This window comes from Catharus ustulatus, chromosome 16 (genome assembly GCF_009819885.2).
Source record: "Catharus ustulatus isolate bCatUst1 chromosome 16, bCatUst1.pri.v2, whole genome shotgun sequence".
Taxonomy (NCBI): Eukaryota; Metazoa; Chordata; class Aves; order Passeriformes; family Turdidae; genus Catharus; species Catharus ustulatus.
The window spans coordinates 15,108,370-15,125,124 of NC_046236.1; the positions used below are offsets into that span (position 1 = coordinate 15,108,370).

Consider the following 16,755-nt stretch of genomic DNA (forward strand, 5'->3'; position numbering starts at 1 on the left):
GAGCAAAACCACAAAGTCTCCAAATCCTCTAAACCCAGTCCTGACTGACCTCCTGCTCTTGGAATTGCAGAGCAAAACCGACACTGCAACCCCTCTAAACCCAGTTCTGGTTAATCCCTGCTCTGAGAACTGAAGACCAAAACCACAAATTCTCCAACCTTCCTAAACCCAATACTGGTTCATCTCCTGGTGTGGGAACTGCAGAGCAAAACCACAAACTCTCCAACCCCTCTAAAGCTAATCGTGGTTTATGTCCTGGTGTGGGAACTGAAGACCAAAACCACAAACATTCCAACCCCTCCAAACCCAGTTCTGGTTCATCCCCTGCTCTGGGAGCTGCAGAACAAAACCACAAAGTCTCCAAACCCTCAAAACCAAATCCTGATTCATCTCCTGGTGTGGGAATTACAGAATAAAACCACAAACATTCCAACCCCTCAAAACCCAGTTCTGATTTATCTCCTGCTCTGGGAGCTGAGATCAAACCCTGCCCTGGGCACACAGCCCCTCCTGTGTCACAGGGACACTGGGGACACCTCAAATATCATCAAATATCATCAGATATCATCAAATATCATCAGATATCCCGTCAAACCCCCGGCCATCCCACTGTACCTCCCTGCAGGTTTACACAAGAGATTTTCCTCATTTTCCTCCCCTCCCTCCCTGTCCCCTCTGCAATGTTTGCATTGCACAAGAGCCACGTCCAGGTCATCCTCCAAGCCCTGCAATCCAAACAAGCTAAAAAAGGAAAGGTGGGAAAGGAAAAGGGATTTTTCTGACGTCTGCTGTCCCTCTGTGCCATGGTTTGGTGACGCAGGTATTTACAGAGCTTTTATTTATGGGAATATTTGAAGTCCCCAGGTTGAGTTTAATTGGTTAACAACCTATTGGGGCTTAGTTTGTTGTGTTGTAAATGGTTAGTGTACATGTTTATTAAACTTTTTTCTTTTTTAGGTAGTTTATATATTTATTTTTTATGTATTTTTATGGGATAGACTTCTTGTTTTTATAGGTGTGAACTGCTTTTTCTACAATAAACAGTGAGGGGACATTGTGGGGTCACTATGGAGGACACTATGGGGAACACTGTGGGGACACTTTATATATTTATTTTTTATGGATTTTTATGGGATAGACTTCTTGTTTTTATAGGTGTGAACTGCTTTTGCTACAATAAAAATAGATTATTATGCAAAGTGATTCTTATTTTTAAGATTTTTTTTTCCTAATTTTCCTCATTCTGACATCTTTATATTTTCTTAGAATACCAAAAGGCTTTATATAGTTTATTCCAAAAAAAATTAAAATGTGATATTAGAATGGCAGCGGTGTGGTGGGCACTTTTACAACAGTGCTGCCGCTCGCTTTGCGGCAGTGTGGCAGTTCCGTTTCACGGCAGTGTAGCCGTTCACTTTGCGGCAGTGTGGCAGTTCCGTTTCACGGCAGTGTGGCCGCTCGCTTTGCGGCGGTGTGGCAGTTCCGTTTCACGGCAGTGTTGCCATTCTCTTTGCGGCAGTGTGGCAGTTCCGTTTCACGACAGTGTTGCCGTTCTCTTTGCGGCAGTGTGGCAGTTCCGTTTCACGGCAGTGTTGCCGCTCGCTTTGCGGCAGTGTGGCAGTTCCGTTTCACGACATGTTGCCGCTCGCTTTGCGGCAGTGTGGCAGTTCCGTTTCACGACATGTCGCCGCTCGCTTTGCGGCAGTGTGGCAGTTCCGTTTCACGACATGTTGCCATTCGCTTTGCGGCAGTGTGGCCGTCCCGGCGCTTGGCGGCGGCCATGGCGGCGCGGTTCAGCGGCGTGCTGCAGCTCACGGATCTCGACGATTTCATCGCTCCCTCGCAGGTGGGGCCACGCCGGGGGTGACAGCGCTGGGGACTCCCGGGACAGCGGCTCACGAGGCCGCCAGGCCCTGCCCGTGCCCCGGGAGCCGCGGGGAGGGCGCGGACACGGCGCTGAGGGGAGGCGGGGGTGCCACCGTCACCCTCTGCCCTGCGGCTGTCACCGCCCTCAGAGCTCCTCCCGCTGCTCTCGGGGATGCAAAAAGGGAGAAACGTGAAGGTTGGGCGCTGTCCCTTCCACCTTGAGCGGGGCGAGGCTCTGGGATAGTGTGGGGTCACTGTGGGGACACTGAGGGGACAGTGAGGGGACACTGAGGTCATTGTGGGGACACTATGGGGACACTGAGAGGACAGTGTGAGGACACTGAGGGGTCGCTATGGGGACACTGTGGGGGAAACTGAGGGGACACTGAGTGGACACTGACGGGACACTGTGGGGGAAACTGAGAGGAAACTGAAGGGAAACTGAGGGGACACTATAGGGACACTGTGGGGTCATTGTGGGGGACATTGAGGGGTCACTATCGGGAACACTATGGGCACACTGTGGGGACACTATGGGGACACTGAGGGGACACTGGGGTCACTGAGGGGTCACTATGGGGACACTGAGGGGACACTATGGGGGACACTGAGGGGACACTGTGGGGGAAACTGAGGGGACACTATGGGGACACTATGGGGGACACTGAGGGGACACTGAGGGGTCACTATGGGGGACACTGAGGGGTCACTATCGGGGACACTATGGGCACACTATGGGGACACTGAGGGGACACTGAGGGGTCACTGAGGGGACACTATGGGGACACTGAGGGGACACTATGGGGGACACTGAGGGGACACTGTGGGGGAAACTGAGGGGACACTATGGGGACACTATGGGGGACACTGAGGGGACACTGAGGGGTCACTATGGGGGACACTGAGGGGTCACTATCGGGGACACTATGGGCACACTATGGGGACACTGAGGGGACACTGAGGGGTCACTGAGGGGACACTATGGGGACACTGAGGGGACACTATGGGGGACACTGAGGGGATACTGACGGGACACTGTGGGGACACTGAGGGCTCACTGTGGGGATACTATGGGGACACTGAGGGGGACACTGTGGGGTCATTGTGGGGGACACTGAGGGGACACTATGGGGGACACTGAGGGGTCATTGTGGGGGACACTGAGAGGACACTGACGGGACTTACCTCAAAAGACAAGTAGGACGAGGAGTCACGGCGTGCTTGAACAAGAAAAAAAGGGAATAAAAGTCAGGCAAACCCTGGGGGCTGTGCTGGGACAGCAGAGCTGAGCTCAGAGCTCAGAGCTGGCCCAAAATCCCGGCTGGGCTGGGAGCTGCGGGGAACAGCCGGGATAGGAGGAGGAGGAGGAGGAAGGGCTGGCCAGGCTCTGCTCCTGTGCAGGAGGAGGAGGAGGAGGAAGGTCTGGCCAGGCTCTGCTCCTGTGCAGGAGGAGGAGGAGGAGAAGGGCTGGCCAGGCTCTGCTCCTGCCCCAGCTCCCAGCCCCAGAAGTTCTGAGCTCCTCAGATTCTCTGCAGGGCTGGGATGATGCTGGAGAAATGCTCCTGGTGCTCAGCAGGGGTGAGCAGCCTCTGCTGGGCCACCTCACTCAGGGCTGGGAGAAACTCAGAGAGATCCCAGCCTGCTGTGAGAGGGGGTCCAGAGTCACTGCAGTGTTTTAGTTTTGATTTAAACATTATTTATTTTATATTTAACTCCCCTATTTATTTTCTATGTAATCCCTTCTATTCATTTTTTATCTAACCCCCTCTATTTATTTTTTTATCTAACCCCCTCTATTTATTTTTTATTTAATCTTCCTGTATTTATTTTTTCTTTAACCACCTATATTTATTTTTCATTTAGCCCCCTATATTCATTTTTTATTTAACCCCCTCTTATTTATTTTATATTTCACCCCTTCTAATAATTTTTTAATTTCATCCCCTGTGTATTTTTATTTAATCCTCTTTTTTATTTAACCCCCTATTTATTTTTTATTTAACCCCCTCTATTTATTTTCTATTTAACCCTCTCTATTTATTTTTTATTTAATCCCCTCTATTTATTTTCTATTAATCCCTTCTATTATTTTTTTATTTCCTCCCCTCTTTATTTTTTATTTAATTCTCTATTTTTTTATTTAAACCCCCTCTATTCATTTTTTAATTAACCCCCTCAATTTATTTTGTTATCTAAACCCCTCTCTTTATTTTATATGTAATCCCTTCTACTCATTTTTTATTTCATCCCCTCTACTTATTTTTTATTTATTCTCCTTGTATTTCTTTTTTATTTAACTCCCTAGATTTATTTTTTATTTAACCCCCTCTATTTATTTTTTTTATTTAACCCCCTATATTTATTTTTTATTTAACCCCCTGTATTTATTTTTTATTTCATCCCCTCCTCCTTGCTCAGCTGCTCAGTTCCAGGCTCTGCTGCTCTTTCAGGAATGCATCAAGCCTGTCCAAGTGGACAAGAAGCCTGGGAAAGCAGCAGCCAAGATCAGAATCGAAGCTGATGGGAGCTATTTCCAGGTCAATCAGGTATGTGGGCCAAAAAAACCCAAAAAAATGAGTGTATTTTAATTGTTTTAATTATCTACATCCATTTAAAGCCTCAAAGAGATGCTGCCAGCATTTTTGTATATTTTTTCTTTTAAATTTAGCATCAATAATTCCAGTTTTGTGCCACTTTTATGCTCTGGAACACATTAATTACAGATTATAATATAAGAGCAGATAAACTGAGATTGTGTTAAACTTTAATTTATCAGCATTTTAATTTATAAATTCATTTCTGAGCAGTCACTTTCTAATCAGTAATTCCAATTTATTCCAGTTTTTTATGCTCTGAAACACTGCCACTAACTGGTGATGATTTTCATAAGAGAGCAGATAAAATGAAAAGTTTATTTATTTTATCAATATTTAAAAATTGGCAATTCCAGGTTGGTTGTGACAATGTCCTTGTGCTCCCTCAGAGATTTAATCAAGATGTTTTTAATAAATCCTGCTGCATTTTCTTTAAAATAACATTTCAAATTATTTCTTTACATTTCAGGCTGAGTTTTTTGTGTTTTCACCAAAACAAAGTTGGCATTGCTCAGTTAACCAAGCTGGGAATTCCTCTAGGATGGAGCTTGGAACTTTAGGCAGATTTTGATTTTAAAAAAAGGAGAATACAGCACTTCCAAAGGAGCAATGTTCCTTATTTTAAAATTTTAATAGTGCCTCATTTCCTGATCTATTCCTGCCTTTATTGAGAGGGGATGATTTGAGAATCTTTTGGGAAAATCAAATTATTCAGGGCACATAGAAGGGGAAATATTCCCTTCCAGGAGATGAAACCCCTCAGCAAATTCCCCTTCCCAAATTCAAAGCAACCAACTCCAGGTGACTTATTTAAAATAAATAAAATAAATATTTTTTTAATTATAAACCAAGAACATCAAAAAAGCAACACCATTATTATTTGTAACAAAGTGAGGAGCTGCTCCTTAAATTCAGAGATGACAACTGAGCCTGCTGTGGGGTTTTTTTTATTATTTTTTTGTAGGATGGGGAAGCACAAAAGCTGGAAAAGGCCAAAATCTCCCTGAACGATTGCCTGGCCTGCAGTGGCTGCATCACCTCAGCTGAGAGTGTCCTGGTGAGCCAGCAGAGCCACGAGGAGCTCTGCAAGCTGCTGGCCCTCAACAAGGTGGGTGCCACTGCTGCCTGCAGGGAGGGGAAAATCCACAGGGAAGGGGGAACTGCAGAGCTCAGCACTGCTGGGGTTGGTTTGTTCTCATTTTTTCAAGAGTTTGGAAGGTTTGATATCAATTCCTGCCTTGGAGTGAGTGTCAGGAGCTCTGTGGTGCTGCCAGCACTGCCTGTGCTTTTTATTCTCATTCTTTCAATGGAAGGGTTTGGTGTCAATTCCTGCCTTACAATGAGTGTCAGGAGCTCTGTGGTGCTGCCAGCACTGCCTGTGTTTATTTTATTCTCATTTTTTTCAAGAGTGTGGAAGGTTTGGTGTCAATCCCTGCCTTGGGATGAGTGTGAGGAGCTCTGTGGTGCTGCCAGCACTGCCTGTGCTTTTTATTCTCATTCTTTCAGTGGAAGGGTTTGATATCAATTCCTGCCTTACAATGAGTGTCAGGAGCTCTGTGGTGCTGCCAGCACTGCCTGTGTTTTTTTTTCATTCTCATTTTTTCAAGAGTGTGGAAGGTTTGATATCAATCCTTGCCTTGGGATGAGTGTGAGGAGCTCTGTGGTGCTGCCAGCACTCCCTGTGTTTTTATATTCTCATTTTTTCAAGAGTTTGGAAGATTTGGTGTCAATCCCTGCCTTACAATAAATGTGAGGAACTCTGTGGTGCTGCCAGCACTCCCTGTGGTTTTTTTTCATTCTCATTTTTTCAAGAATTTGGAAGGTTTGATATCAATCCCTGCCTTGGAGAGAGTTGAGGAGCTCTGTGGTGCTGCCAGCTCTGCCTGTGCTTTTTATTCTCATTTTTTCAATGGAAGGGTTTGATATCAATTCCTGCCTTACAATGAGTGTGAGGAGCTCTGTGGTGCTGCCAGCACTGCCTCTGGTTTTTATTCTCATTTTTTCAATGGAAAGGTTTGATATCAATCCCTGCTTACAATAAATGTAAGGAGCTCTGTGGTGCTGCCAGCTCTGCCTGTGTTTTTTTTTTTTATTCTCATTTTTTCAACAGTTTGGAAGGTTTGATATCAATCCCTGCCTTGGGATGAGTGTGAGGAGCTCTGTGGTGCTGCCTGTGTCACAGTTTGGGATTGTTGGGTTTTTTTCCAGGCTGCTGCTGCCCATGAGCAGAAGTTGGTGGTGGTGTCTGTGTCCCCCCAGTCCAGAGCCTCCCTGGCTGCCAGGTGCAAGCTGGGGCTGCTGGAGACAGCTCAGAAGCTCACCATGTTCCTCAAGAGCCTAGGCAAGTGTGGGGCTGTGCTCTGTCCTCTGGGGGTCAGCTGAGGGGATTGAACCCCACAGGGATCCCAAAGTGCCCAAAATTCAGTGGCATGATGATCTGGGAGTGAGGGAAGGGCAGCTTGGGCAAGGAGGGTGAGGGATTTGTAGAAGGGAAGGGATTGAAACTGGGGAGCAATTCCTGGCAAAGATTCCCAAAATCAGAAGTGCCTGGAAGTGTCCAAGGCCAGGTTGGAGCACCCTGGGACAGTGGGGGATGTCCCTGCCATGGAGCTGGCTGAGCTTTGAGGTCCTTCCCAACCCAAACCTGCAAAGAACCACTGACAAAAACTTTACATTTGAAATTGTCACCTGCTGAAAAATATTCCCTGTTGAACAGCAGAGCTCAGCACTGCAGTTTGCTCAGGTGGGAGTGGAAGGGTTTTGGTTGTTTTTGCTGTGTCCTGAGGGGTTTTGCTGTCCTGCCCAGGTGTGCACTACGTGTTTGACACAACCTTCTCCAGGAATTTCAGCCTCCTGGAGAGCCAGCAGGAGTTTGTGAGACGCTTCCAGAGACGGGCAGATGACAAAAAGGCTCTGCCCATGCTGGCCTCTGCCTGCCCAGGTATGGCTTCAGTCCCAGCTGCAATCAGAAATGCAGCAGCTGCTCAGAGATGGGTGTTTTACCTGCAGGATTATTCTCACTGCACACATCTTGGTGTTAAAGCAGCAGTGAGACATCAAAATCAATCTGATCTTCCACTTGCTTTGCTTCCTGTGCTGAATTGAGGCTGAAAATGGTTATTAATGAGCACTAAATTAACTAAACCCCACTGCTGGGGTCTGGGGAGAATGGGCAGAGTGAAGTCTGCTGAATTTTTAATTTAATTTGTTCATTATGTTCCTTGCAGGCTGGATCTGCTACGCAGAGAAAACCCACGGCAGCTTCATCATTCCCCACATCAGCACCACCAAATCCCCCCAGCAGGTCATGGGCTCCTTGGTCAAGGGCTACTTTGCAGAGCAGCAGGTAAAGCTCTAAAAATGCTCTTCTTCCTGCAGAACTCCTCCAATTCAACCCTTTAGGTTGATTTGTAAAAATTTTCCTGTTTTAAACACATTTGAGGGTCAATATTGCCTTGCAGAAGGCAGCAGATCTTCCTCACTTCTGTCTTAGCTGGTGAGTAGGAATTAGGGTAGAACTAAGCATGGGCAATTAAATTAAAGCCTCTGGATTAGTTGGGAAAGTTGAGGAACTTTCTTTGCAGTGTCTTTGTGTTCCAGTTGTTTAAAGTTGGTGAAGAATTCCAAATAAGTGACCCCAGGCAAGGCTGCAGTCAGTGCTCACGTGCAGATTGTGGCTTCTCTAAAAGTGACCCCTCATTCCCCTCTGCATCTTCTGCTGCTGTGAGCTCTGCAATGTTCCCAGCTGGAGCTGGATGTCCCCAGGCCTGGATTGGGCCAGAAGGGGCTGCAGCTCCCAGTGGGATTCACTGTGGGGTTTAGTGGCCACTGAGGAGCAGTGAGTGACACTTGCATGAGGCAACTGCAGATTTGGGGCAAAATTTGGCAACTTTTGGGAATATTTAGCACAGGAGACTGAAACAGTGGCCTGGGGTCAGTGACCTGTTTGTTACTGCTTGGGTGATCCCCAGGTTTTTGTGGGAATCCAGATCATGTCCTGAGCTTTGGGAGAGGGAGGAAGTTTATTCCCTCATGCCTTAATTAGGGATTGGCTTCTCTGCCTGGCCTTGGATCATTGCCCCAGAGGGAGGGAAACTTGCAGGAGCCTCAGGAAAGATGGAAAGGGATTATTCCCAAAGGACAGAGGGAATGTGATGGGAGAATGTAGATGGGATAATGGGAAGGAATTCCTGGCTGGGATGGAATTCCCAGAGGATTTGTGGCTGCTCCATCCCTGGAAGTGTCCAAGGCCAGGCTGGAGCAGCCTGGGACAGTGGGAGCTGTTGGGGTTGGAAGCCTTAAGGTCCCTCCCACCCCAAACCATTCCAGCATTGCTGTGAAAAATCCTGGAAAAGGATTCTTTATTCTCTTCTGGACCATAACTGCTGCCCCTGACTGCAGCTGGGATTGGCTTCTAGGAGAGAAACCTTTAATTTATCCATCAATGTATAACCATGCAAATACTCAGCAGTGGTGGGGATTGTTCCAGGGGCACTGTGGCATTGTTTTCCCCACTCTCTTTGCTCCTGGGATGCTCTCCCTGAGCTCAGGAGGATTTTGGCTGCCCCAGCCTTGTCTCTCTTGCAGCACCTGTCCCCTGACAGGATCTACCATGTCACAGTCATGCCCTGCTATGACAGAAAGCTGGAGGCCTCCAGGCCAGACTTTTTCAACCAGGAGTACCAGACCAGGGATGTGGATTGTGTCATCACCACAGGTGAGCAGAGCCACAGGGGATCCCCAATTCCAGCCAATCCTGGAACCTTACCCTGGCTGTAATAACCCTTTGTCTCTGCCAGAGCTTGGATATTATCTATATTCACATTTAATAGTGCAAATCATGCCCTGGTAAAATGCAGGTGCAGTTTGGGGACTGCTATGTGGGGTTTGTTTTCCTGTATCCCAAAAATAAGAACTCTTTGTGCCTGGTTCTGCTCTAGGAGAAGTGCTAAAGCTGCTGGAGCAAGAAGGAGTGTCCCTGGCAGATGTAGATCCTGCTCCCCTGGACACCTTGTAAGAACAAAATCCCATTTCTGTCATGTTCCCTTTCCCCCAGGATTCAGAGAGTTCAGAATTCCCTTTCCCTGTTCCTTTCCTCCAGGATCCAAAGTCCAGAATTCCCTTTCCCTGTTCCTTTCCTCCAGGATCCAAAGTCCAGAATTCCCTTTCCCTGTTCTCTTTCCCCCAGGATCCAGATTTCAGAATTCCCTTTCCCTGTTCTCTTTCCCCCAGGATTTAGAATTCAGAATTTCCCTGTTCTGTTTCCCCCAGGATTCAGAGAGTTCAGAATTCCCTTTCCTGTTCCCTTTCCTCCAGGATCCAAAGTTCAGAATTCCCTTTCCCTGTTCCCTTTGTTCCAGGATCCAGAGTCCAGAATTCCCCTTTTCCTGCTGTTTTACACAAGTGTGTTTGCCCTTGGGTTGGTTTTTGTGTCACTTGGAGCAGAACAATTGGGAGTTAAAATATTTAATGTGCAGAACATAGTGCAGAATTTCCACTGGGCAATCACTCCAGCTCCTTTCATCCCACAAAAAGCTGCTGCAGGCTTGGGGAAGGACAAGAATCTGTCCCAGTGATAAGAATTCCCTTAGGAGCTCTTGCTCCTCCTTATCAGAACATCCCAGAATTCAAGCAGAAATAACAAATATTTAGGTCACTCAGTTAATCTGCAGAAGACTTGGTGAAAAATGACATTGAAGTTGTGTCAGATGGGGCTGGGGTTGTTGAACTGAGGAACTTCTGAACCTCATTGGGGTGGGGTGGGGTCACATTTTGGGGTCAGAGGTGACAGCAGGGCTGGTTCTGCACTGAGCACCCAGAGCTGCCTTTGCTTCAGGGCAGGGGGAACATCCCCAGAGCACAGGGAAAGCTTCAGCAGCACCTCCCTGCACTGTACAGGCTGATTAATGAGAGATTAATTAGAGATTAATTAGAGAATCACAGAGTCCTACAATGGTGTGGGTGGCAATGACTTGAAAATCATCCAACCCCAAAGGCTTCCACCATCCCAGGGTGCTCCAAACCCATCCAGCCTGGCCTGGGACACTCCCAGGGATCAGGGATTGCCAGGTGACAATTCCCAGGCTGTCACTGTCACAGGGACAGGCACACCTGTGCCAGGTGACAATTCCCTGAGCTGTCACTGTCACAGGGACAGTCACACCTGAGCCAGGTGACAATTCCCTGAGCTGTCACTGTCACAGGGAGAGGCACACCTGAGCCAGGTGACAATTCCCTGAGCTGTCACTGTCACAGGGACAGGCACAGCTGTGCCAGGTGACAATTCCCTGAGCTGTCACAGGGACAGGCACACCTGTGCCAGGTGACAATTCCCTGAGCTGTCACTGTCACAGGGACAGGCACACCTGTGCCAGGTGACAATCCCCTGTTGCTGTCACTGTCACAGGGACAGCCACACCTGTGCCAGGTGACAATCCCCTGTTGCTGTCACTGTCACAGGCACACCCTATGACACCCAGGTGACAATCCCTGGGCTGTGCTGTCCCTGTGACACCCAGGTGACAATCCCCAGGCTGTCACTGTCCCTGTCACTCCCAGGTGACAATCCCCAGGCTGTCCCTGTGACACCCATGTGACAATCCCTGGGCTGTGCTGTCCCTGTGACACCCAGGTGACAATCCCCGGGCTGTCACTGTCCCTGTCACACCCAGGTGACAATCCCTGGGCTGTCACTGTCCCTGTCACACCCAGGTGACAATCCCTGAGCTGTCACTGTCCCTGTCACTCCCAGGTGACAGTCCCCAGGCTGTCCCTGTCACTCCCAGGTGACAGTCCCCAGGCTGTCCCTGTCCCTAGCCCTAGCCCTGTCTGTCTCTCCCAGGCTCAGTGTCCCCCAGGCTGTCCCTGTCCCCAGCCCTGTCTGTCTCTCCCAGGCTGTCCCTGTCCCTGTCACTCCCAGGTGACAATCCCCAGGCTGTCCCTGTCCCCAGCCCTGTCTGTCCCTCCCAGGCTCGGTGTCCCCCAGGCTGTCCCTGTCACTCCCAGGTGACAATCCCTGAGCTGTCACTGTCCCCAGCCCTGTCTGTCCCTCCCAGGCTCGGTGTCCCCCAGGCTGTCCCTGTCCCCAGCCCTGTCTGTCCCTCCCAGGCTCGGTGTCCCCCAGGCTGTCCCTGTCCCCAGCCCTGTCTGTCCCTCCCAGGCTCGGTGTCCCCCAGGCTGTCCCTGTCCCTGTCCCCAGCCCTGTCTGTCCCTCCCAGGCTGTCCCTGTCCCTGTCCCCAGCCCTGTCTGTCCCTCCCAGGCTGTCCCTGTCCCTGTCCCCAGCCCTGTCTGTCCCTCCCAGGCTCGGTGTCCCCTCGGGGGAGCTGCGCGGTCACGCCGGGGGTGGCTCCGGGGGGTACCTGGAGCACATCTTCACCCACTCAGCACTGCAGCTCTTCGGGATCCACGTGGACTCCATCCACTACAGACCTCTCAAGTAAGGAGCTGAAACCCCACTGAAATCCCTCTGAAATCCCACTGAAATCCCATTGAAACCCCACTGAAACCCCACTGAAATCCCTCTGAAATCCCACTGAAATCCCATTGAAACCCCACTGAACTCACTGAAACCCCACTGAACTCCCATTGAACTCCCATTGAAATCCCACTGAAATCCCATTGAACTCACTGAAATCCCACTGAACTCCCATTGAAATCCCACTGAAATTCCACTGAACATCCACTGAAATCCCACTGAAATCCCACTAAACTCCCATTGAAATCCCACTGAAATCCCACTGAACTCCCACTGAAATCCCACTGAAATTCCCACTGAAATCCCACTGAAATCCCACTGAACTCCCACTAAAATCTCATTGAAATCCCATTGAACTCCCACTGAAACCCCACTGAAATCCCAGTGAACTCCCACTGAAACCCCACTGAAATCCCAGTGAACTCCCGTTGAAATTCCCACTGAAACCCCACTGATATTCCCACTGAAATTCCCACTGAAATCCCACTGAAATTCCCACTGAACTCCCACTGAACTCCCATTGAACTCCCACTGAAATCCCACTGAAATTCCCAGTGAAATCCCATTGAAATCCCACTGAACTCCCACTAAAATCTCATTGAAATCCCGTTGAAATTCCCACTGAAACCCCACTGATATTCCCACTGAACTCCCACTGAAATCCCACTGACCTCCCACTGAACTCCCACTGAACTCCCATTGAAACCCCACTGAAATCCCAGTGAACTCCCACTGAAATCCCACTGAACTCCCACTGAACTCCCACTGAAATTCCCACAAAAATCCCTCACATCTTTCAGGAATTCTTTCCTGGCTGAGGAAGATTTGTTTGGTTTTTTTTTGTTTTTTTGCTGCTCCCTCCCTGCTGAGCAATAAATCCAATTCCATGCAGCCAGGGAGAATTCCAGGGAAAATTTCCCAAGGAGAATTCCAGCCCCTTCCTCACCCACAGCCTGGAGTTTGGCCTGATGGATTTGCCCACTGATAATTTTTAGAAAATTGTAGAGTAATTGAGAAGGCAGAGCTGGGATTCCTCACTTTGGATCAGGCCAATCAAGGTTTGTCATTAATTATTGATCCCAGCTTGTGGGAGGGATTTGGGGCTTTATTTAACTCCAGTGAAATAAAAAATAAATCACCTAAATTTGGGCATTGAGGCTCATCCAGAGATTCCTTCTGGCCTCCCAGTTCTAATTTAATGTATTCTTTGGAATTAATTTATGTTTAGGGTTCCCTGGTTTAGGAAGCAGAAAAAACAGTCTCAAAAACTTGATAAAAATCAAATTACTTTTTTTTTTATCAGAACCACTAACCTTAGAAATGTGGAATTCTCAATCAGGGTTTGTTGCCATGTTTTATAATCCAGTAAAAGTTAAAAATCCCCTCAGGAGCTCCATTAATATTCCTGAAGGAGCTCAGGATGAGCTTTTCAGGCACTGATGTCCTTTAACAAACTGCTCAGTCCTGGAAGGTTCTGGAAGGAATTTTCTTTGGCTGGCACAGACAGAATTAGGGCAGCTCTTCAATGAGACTCCCAAAGAATTTGGGTTTTTGAAGTTGAAAATAGAAACTCATTTGGAGAACCCATTTCTTTGCTGTGCTCCCTCAGGAACAAGGACTTCCAGGAGGTGACCCTGGAGAGGGATGGGGAGGTGCTGCTCCACTTTGCTCTGGCCTATGGATTCAGGAACATCCAGAACCTGGTGCAGAAGCTGAAACGAGGGAAGTGCCCCTATCACTACGTGGAGGTCATGGCCTGTCCCTCAGGTGAGGCAGATCCAGCCTGGCAGCAGCTCCAGACAGGAAAAATGGGGAATTTCTCACACCTTTGGGGGGATTTCCCTGCCTCTGAGCCAGCAATTCCTCAGCATTTAAGGAATTGTAGCTGAATTCCATCACAAAAATTGCTTTTAAGGAGGATTTTCCCCCTGAAACTGCCCAAACCTGACAATTAGAAGCACAAAAATGCTGCTGTGACTGGTGCAGAAAGTCACATCCTGAACATTTGATTCCATTTTCCTCCTCCTGCCTGCTGGCTCCCCTGGAGCAGGGCCAGCCTGAACTCCACTCCTGCTCCTTCCCAAGGATCCCCCAGCTCTGGGAGCCTCCCAGTGTTCAGCCCAGCTCCCAGAACACATCCCAGGCACTTCTCCCTCCCCCCAGGCTGGATTTGGGCTCTGGCTCTGTGCTGGGGGCAGCAGATAAGAGCTGGCAGGTCCCCAGCTCCTCCCTGCTGCTGGCAGATAACTGGGAGTGCAGCTGAGGTGTTTTCATTGCTGCAGCTGCTGGCAGGAGCAGAACACATGAAGTGACATTTTTTTAGGATGTTTTCCCCACTGAAGTTCACCCCTTTTTTTTATCCCCCCCAGGCTGTTTGAATGGAGGAGGGCAGATCAAACTGGAGGGGGAATCCAGCAAGGAGGAACTGCAGAAGGTGGAGAGGTTGTATGAATCCCTGAGGGCTGAGGTTCCAGAGGAGAACCAGGCAGTGAGGGAGCTCTACCAGCACTGGCTGGGGGGCTGGGGCTCAGACAGAGCCCTGCAGGTGCTGCACACACAGTACCACGCTGTGGAGAGAGCAAACTCTGCCCTCAACATCAAATGGTGAGGGCTGGCCAGCCCAGGAGATCCTCAGTGCCTTCTGAGCTCAGAGCTCTGATCCTCCAGGATTGTGTCCTTCCTGCCCCTGGGAACATCCCTGGCACTGTCCATCCCTTCAGGTGGACTCAGAGCTCTGATCCTCCAGGATTCTGTGCCATTCCTGGGAACATCCCTGGCACTGCTCATCCCTTCAGCTGGACTCAGAGCTCTGATCCTCCAGGACTCTGTGCCATTCCTGCCCCTGGGAATAGGCCTAGCACTGCTCATCCCTTCAGCTGAACTTAGAGTTCTGATCCTCCAAGGACTATGTGCCATTCCTGGGAACATCCCTGGCACTGCTTTTCCTTCAGCAGGACTCTGATCCTCCTCTGTGCCATCCCTGCCTCTGGGAATGGGCCTGACACTGCTCATCCCTTCAGCTGAACTCAGAGCTCTGATCCTCCTCTGTGCCATCCCTGGGAACATCCCTGGCACTGCTCATTCCTTCAGCTGAACTCTGATCCTCCAAGGACTCTGTGCCATCCCTGCTTGTGGGAACATCCCTGGCACTGCTCATCCCTTCAGCTGAACTCTGATCCTCCTCTGTGCCATCCCTGGAACACCCCTGGCACTGCTCATCCCTGCAGCTGAACTCAGAGCTCTGATCCTCTGTGCCATTCCTGGGAGCATCCCTGGCACTGCTCTCCCTTCAGCTGGAGGATGAGGTGATGGCAGTGAGCCCCAGAGTGTGGCAGGACACAGAGCAAGAGAGGCAGAAATGCATCCCAGGCTGGTGGGACAGAGCCTGCCCTGCTGCAGCAGCCCCAGCCCTGCCAGAGCTGAGGCAAACAAGGATTCAGAGCTTTGTGCCCCAGCCCAGACTGCTCCCCCAGGCCCTGCTGGATGGTCACAGCACTCAGTGCTGTCCCTGCCTCTGCTGGAGCAGCCTCATTTCATCAGGAATGCTCTCACAGGGCCTGGAGTCCTCACAGCTCCTGCCCTGGAGAGGGGGATCCAAAGCTGGCATCATCCCTGGGGCTGCACTGGATGCTGGACAAACCCTTGTGATTCCTTTCCCTTCAATTATAATTATTTATACCCAGGGTGGTGCCTTCTCTCTCTTTTCTTCCTAAACACACAGCAGGGAGTCACAGAATTGTCACACTCAGCCACTCGCAGCAGCCACTTCCTGAGGGATAATGTCCCTAAATCCAGACAAAACAGGCACTTACTGATGGCTAACACCCCAAAATTACCACAAAATAATTCCTGCCCTCGGGGCTGGCAGCAACCAAAGCCTCCTCTGCACTTTATCCTAATGAATCCACAGAGCAAAATGGGATTTTCATGGTTTTAATGAAAAGCTTTCCATTTTTCAGCTGCTGCTGATCATTAATGACCTCACAGTGTTCTAAGGCATCGACCTCCCCCTGCTGCCCCCTCCCCACCTTCCTGAGGAGCAAACTGGTGCTTCCAGTGAATTCCTTCTGCATGCAGGGATTTGGCTAAACCAGGGAGATCTCCAGCCAGTGCAGAGCAGAGTCAGTGGCACATCAGCCCAGAAATGCACAATCAATGAAGCTAAATGAGCTGGAAATAAATGAGCAGGGCTCTGCACTTGGTCCCTGCCCCAGTTCCCAGACACAGAGGTCACTGAAGCCACCCTGGGATCCCTGCTGTGGCACCAGCAATTTGTCCCAGCTGGAATTTGTCCCAGCTTGGAGGTGTGGAGCAGGTTCAAACCCAACCCTGCTCCCAGGATAAATAAAATTCCAAAGGGACACACAGAGGGGACAGACACAACTCCAGCATTTCATGGAAATTCAGGAATTCAGGCCATGGCACCAAGGGAGATTTTGCAGCTGGAGAAATTCTTCTCCTTCATGCAAGGAAGGAAATCCAAACTATAACTTAATAAAAGGTAAAAAGAAAATCTTGGTCCTGTTTGTAGCACAAGAAAAAGCCCCAAACCAGACTCCAGTGGCAACAAAGAAGTTCACAGTCCACAAAAAAAGGAAAAATCCCTGAAATCAACTCTGTCCCAGTGCTGGGAGCTGACATCAAATCCTCGTTTTCTCCACACAGAAAAACCAAAAAATCAAACAAACAAAAAGGAATGACTTCAGTGGTGTAAAGTGCTTCCCCACACCTGCAAATAAAACTCTGCTCCTTTCTCAGATTTAAGAATAAATAAAACACAGCCCTGATTTTGCACAAAGTGAAGGCTGGGGAGGCCTGGG

At 49.2% G+C, this 16,755-nt stretch overlaps 1 protein-coding gene across 1 annotated transcript; it reads left to right on the plus strand.

Moving 5' to 3' along the window:
- The first annotated feature begins 1,715 nt into the window (after positions 1 to 1,715).
- CIAO3 (cytosolic iron-sulfur assembly component 3) lies at positions 1,716 to 15,976 on the plus strand. Its single transcript, XM_033074137.2, has 11 exons — positions 1,716 to 1,846; positions 4,317 to 4,412; positions 5,425 to 5,568; positions 6,669 to 6,801; positions 7,267 to 7,401; positions 7,688 to 7,806; positions 9,048 to 9,177; positions 9,401 to 9,473; positions 11,762 to 11,896; positions 13,545 to 13,702; positions 14,305 to 15,976. Exons 1-11 carry the CDS (start codon positions 1,781 to 1,783, stop codon positions 14,541 to 14,543), a joined length of 1,428 nt encoding a protein of 475 aa, XP_032930028.1. The 5' UTR covers positions 1,716 to 1,780; the 3' UTR covers positions 14,544 to 15,976.
- Positions 15,977 to 16,755: the final 779 nt, after the last annotated feature.

Coding starts and splice junctions, on each gene's coding strand:
- CIAO3 (XM_033074137.2), top strand. CDS start 1,781: ATGGCGGCGCGGTTCAGCGGCGTGCTGCAGCTCACGGATCTCGACGAT. Junction 5,569..6,668: donor AGCTGCTGGCCCTCAACAAG/GTGGGTGCCACT, acceptor GTTTTTTTCCAG/GCTGCTGCTGCCCATGAGCA. Junction 9,474..11,761: donor CCTGCTCCCCTGGACACCTT/GTAAGAACAAAA, acceptor TGTCCCTCCCAG/GCTCGGTGTCCCCTCGGGGG.